Source organism: Pezoporus wallicus, unplaced genomic scaffold (genome assembly GCF_028554395.1).
Source record: "Pezoporus wallicus isolate ANWC-B61680 ecotype Strahan unplaced genomic scaffold, APGP_CSIRO_Pwel_v1 contig_3952, whole genome shotgun sequence".
Taxonomy (NCBI): Eukaryota; Metazoa; Chordata; class Aves; order Psittaciformes; family Psittacidae; genus Pezoporus; species Pezoporus wallicus.
Window position 1 is genome coordinate 7,594,070 of NW_026635034.1, and position 4,996 is coordinate 7,599,065.

The 4,996-nt window shown below is 36.7% G+C and overlaps 1 protein-coding gene across 2 annotated transcripts in view; it reads right to left on the reverse strand.

The window, feature by feature from the left end:
- Positions 1-334: 334 nt before the first annotated feature.
- Positions 335-4,996, reverse strand: part of SLC12A1 (solute carrier family 12 member 1) — a 46,306-nt gene continuing 41,644 nt past the window's right edge. For both annotated transcript variants that reach the window (XM_057397135.1, XM_057397125.1), the window contains exons 25-26: positions 2,625-2,692; positions 335-1,624 (exon numbers count right to left, since the gene is read on the reverse strand). In XM_057397135.1, the coding sequence (XP_057253118.1) occupies positions 1,489-1,624; positions 2,625-2,692 (204 nt within the window). In that variant the 3' untranslated portion in view covers positions 335-1,488. The remainder of the gene's footprint in view (positions 1,625-2,624; positions 2,693-4,996) is intronic.

Sequence of the window (4,996 nt, forward strand, 5' to 3'; positions counted from 1 at the left end):
GCAAGAAGGAGTGAGGGAAGAACATTATGAGAAAATATCAGTATTTCATATCCTACTTTTAATAGATGGAGAAAATAAAACATGGATTATTGGGCTACATTACCATGTTATGCTGAATTGCTGCTGTTCAACTTGGAAAAATATGAGCATCAAATATTTGTCTTTTTTGGAGATAGAGTGCTAGATCCTCCACAGGTTAAGTTCTAATAATTCAAGCAAAGATGGAAATGAGGCCTGCTTGAAAATAAACATGTAGTGAAATTCAGGGTCCCCTGGCTTTCCTAGGGCTTAGATTTCAGTCGATCTCTGCAAAGGAGTTACAGAACTATAGTAATTAAATAGCTGCATTCTTTATTGGTCTTTAATTTAAGTAATGCTTACACACAGGATATAGCTTTCCCCATTAAAAAGAGAAGCTGCTTTTATCGACAGCTGAAATTATAAAGTACTATAATGTTGCAGAATAGGAAAGAGAAAACTTACACAACTTAATAGATTTCCTTTAAGTTCGTGTATAATGAATATTATTTAGAAAGTCTAAAAATAAAAGAAATACCTTATATAAATCAAAAAATAAGGCATTCAACTCAGCTAATGGAGTTTTTGTTGTTTTCTAATCACATAAATCACTTTATATATTACCCCAACATATAATGTCAGACTGCATTAACCCTAATATTCATAGCAAAAATTGTGAGAGTATTTAGTATTTCACTATTTTCTTTGTGAAATTTACTTATCACATTTAATTATTACAATCATGCATTCTATGCCACGTCAGAGCTTGAAAATTATCAGGTCTTGTCATATAAAGTCTGTATCTTTTATAGATAACTTTTTTGTTTGTCAATTAATTAGACGCATTTGAATTAACATAAATTAGCATAACAATTTAGGTAAAAGCATCTGCTGTAGGCATACGTCTTAATTTGGCAATATTAGAATTAAACAGCATCATGGGTATTCTACTTGCATTGTATCAGTTTATGACTTTGACCTGAGTGATACCATACAGGTTCTTTTTCTCTCTCCCAGGTTAGTGCATTTCACTGGAATCCTCCTGTGTCTGTTAGCAACTATGACAATGCAATTTGAAAGAAGTTATTTATAGATTTAGTGCTTTTTGTATTGTAGCAGTGAATTTTGGCTTTCTGGGATAAATATCAAAAGCATTTTCAATACCTTTCAAAATTAATGGAATTTCTTCTTTCTGTGTTCAAAATATTTGCTGTCTCATGTGAGATATATATATATGTATGTAGATTTTCCTTCTTTTGCCTGTATTGGTGTAACATCAGCAGGGACCATTTACTTTTTTCTTTGTTTTTGTCTAACTCTTTACTGTATTGCTTTGGATTGTTGAAAAGCTTTCTGTCAAGTAATTAGTTTTTAGATCTGTATTAGATAAAAGCATCTTTAATAAATCACTGCTATTAAAAACATAGGTGTTAAAATCAAGCAAGGGATATTCTAGGCACTGATGTTTTTCTAAGAATAGAAGGTCAGTACATTTTTGTGGTTGCCCCTGACCATTAAGACTGGAGGAAGGTTCTTGGAGAGAATTTCTAGCCAAGCCATGTACAGGTAATCAGACACTGCTCCTTTTCTTGCCACTGGGAGGCTCCTGTTTAGAAAGAGAAAAATGAAATTAGCATTATGAAGACAGGGGTAGTTCTGATAACACGCATGTCACTAAGTATTAACTAGAAAATATCAGCTATTCATTTACAGTTCTGAATATTCATAATTAGACTATATGAGATTGTTTTAATCTTATAAAGCACAAAGCTACCATTAGGGCTTAATCCTGCAAGCTCTTGTTCACCTGGTTAATGTCATTAACATGGCTAGTTGTACTGGACATGGATTGCTTGTGATTGTAACCCTAAAGTGGTAAAGAAGCATTTTTGGGGTCTTAAAACCCATGTATAATATGATCTTTTTTTAAAGGAAAAAATACAGTACATGCACAGCGTTACAGTCCATCAAGTGACTTTCTGATCTGTAATTACTGTGAGATGAGAGTTTTAAAGTATGGGTCAATTTATGGTGAACATTACCTGATAACCGTTATTGGAGACTTAATTAATAGAGCTAAAGAGGTTTATCTGTGCACCATAAATACTAATTTATTGAAACTGTGTATAAAAATATGTGGCTCTAACAAAACATAGAATCTGAAAATGGCTTTGTTTTACTTTGTAATTTTATGCAATTGCACCATCCTTATTCAGTTCTTCAAAGTTCCAAGGAGAACTTGCCTAACAACTCCATTTATTATGTGCAAACCAAAATAATCCTTTCTCTACCTTCAAGTTGTTAATAGTTGGGGAAAAATAATGAAAAATATGTATTTTCTGCAGGTAAGTAAGCAGATGGAATCTTCACATGCAAAGCTACATGTTGGGTGTTACATTTTTGACACGAGTAGAGCTTTGTTTTAAGATATGAAGATCTACTAAAGAAAGAGTCATGTTCAGTGTAGTATCAGAGAACTCTCAGTCAAAACATACTTAAAAGATTATTTTTGCCCTCGGTGCATTAACACAAGTGTTTCTGTTGCTCTAGTCCAGGATCCATTTACACATTATTCTCTAAGCTAGAACCAAAATCTTGCAACTCACAGGACGATGAGGTTGGCTGCCCTTGAGTGCTCTTGTAAGAGTTCATTCAGACGGACTTGGCGGTAACTCTGAAACAAAACAGGAAAAGAAGGAAAAAAAAATGGTTAGGTCAGGGACCCTCAGTTCTGGTGCCTTGTGCACGGCTACAGTATCCGTTGCTTTCTCCTGTGGCTTTGGCATCATTGAAAGCCAGGTCTGCTCTGTGGTCCAGAGTGATAAAGATGTCAAAATATGAGGCTAAGCTTGCTTCTTGATTAGTGTAGTTATGTGGGGGGCAGAGTTGTTCACCACTGTGTAAGTTTTCCTGGGAATGGGAATTTTTTTTGTACTGATGCAGTACCAGAGCTGGCTCAAATGTAGTTTTTAAGTATTTCTTTGGCCATGGGGTATAGGAACTAGACAGAGACTCCTTTGTGCTATTGTTTGACAGTAGTTAATGTATTAATTCATCTGTTTTCTAAGTGGCCAGCCACCATGCTGACAGAGCTGAAAGTCAGTGTGTAAATGAGCATCTTGCCAGAAATTCACCTCTTAAACAAAAGACCAGGAGTTTGGAGTAAGACTTAGCTGCTTTATGTATTGTGTATGTGTATGGACTTCTACAGATCACATAAATGGCTGTTACTTTGACATTCAGCCAAGATTACTTTATGGTCAGGCTCAGGCCCTCAGAGTTTTTTAACTTAACACAAGTCATAAGGAACAAGAGACCAGGGCAAGTTTGTGTACAGTGAGATTGCAGCATGGGAGATAGATGTATCTTAACTGGTCATATAAATTGTTCTCTCTTTCCCTAGAGAAGGTAAAAAGCTGGTTTTTCTCCATCCAGACCTTAAATTTGCCTTCTCTACAGAAATTTTGCTGTTCTTTTACATGTGTTATATAGGTAAGAATCTTTTAATTTAGCCAGTGGTTATCTCATGAGAGTCACTCTATAACATCACCCTTTATCTGTGCTTCGGAGGTTTTCTCTCTTGAATTTTAAATGTCTTTGAATGTCCTCCATGAAATTCCCAGAACTGCCTTATTTCTGAAGATAAAGGACACATCTTTCCAGGTGTGTAAGCTGAACTTTTTGTTGCTGTTCTTATTTTATAGAGAGATTTTGCATTTTCATATTGCTGACTGCTTTCAACCTGTGAGTTTTTTCCCAGTTCCTTAGTGACCCAGCCAAGACCAGGTTTAATCATGTATTTTTTCCCCCGTTGTAATCCTTAATGGTTCTGCACACAAGTGTGTCTATTGGGGGTTATATTCCTGATGTCTTTTATACTGAGATGTTCTAAGGGCTCTGACTCCCAAGTTTTGATGATTTATGCTGAGAGTACTTTAAAATCTTTCTGCCCACAGCAGACTACCATAGCTTTATTCTGGTTATCAAATCTATGAAAAGGGTAATACAGTGAGCAGTCAGTCAGCTTCCCAGCTGCTGCAGTCAGTAGTATAGTGTGTTATCTTAAATCACCATTGATTTCAGCTTATGTTAATATGTCAGGCTGTGACCTGTAGCAGCTCTGAGCTCAGGCTCACAATCGTTGCTCCACTGAGGAAGTTAACGAGCACCATAAAGTGGAGATAACTAAACTCTCAGTGCACTCAGGTTAATCCGACAGGAACCATAAATAAAACTGCTAGATTAATTCTCTGTGAGTTACAGGAGAACTTGTCTCTTAAAGGTGGAAGAGTTTGCAGTATCCTTTTGGCATTAGCCTGATGAAGCCGTGCCGTTCATTACTAAAAAGGCATGTTCCAACAAAATTAAAAGAGCAGCCCAGGCTTGAATTCACCCAGTGGGTCAGCCAAAATCAGCCTTGGAGTGCCTCTGAACTGTGGGAGAGCTTCTGCGTTGAGGGCAGGTTTAGTCTTCACTCTGCCATTGAGGTAAGAATCCATGTTAAATCTCGCCTTTGGAAAAATTTCTAGAGGCAGTGGTAGGGTCTGGATTCAGTTCTAAATGTCCCAAAGTAGTGAATGTTTGGAATTACACTCTTTAAGACGTTCAAGCTCTAGAACAGTGGAGCCATTCAAGAAACCTCTCGGCAGATGTTACTAGCTCAGGCTTAGCACAGTATTGTGTGGCTTCTGGTTCAGAGGTGGCTTTTGGCTGGCTGGCCCTGATGTGGGAAGAGCTTCTCATCAGCCTGGAAAATACTGTGTAAACATGCCAAGGTCTTACAGAGTGCTGAATAATGCAATCGTAACACACCTCCGCAGTGTTTACAATATAAATCCAATTTGTAAATATCAAGTACAGGTTTGTACGTGTCATGTTTCTAATTCTGTGTCTGGTATTTCACGTTTTCTTACTAATCGCTTCAAACATCTGGAGTGTAAGAAAAGGTACAGATGTAAAAAGGTAGACAAGGCTTTAC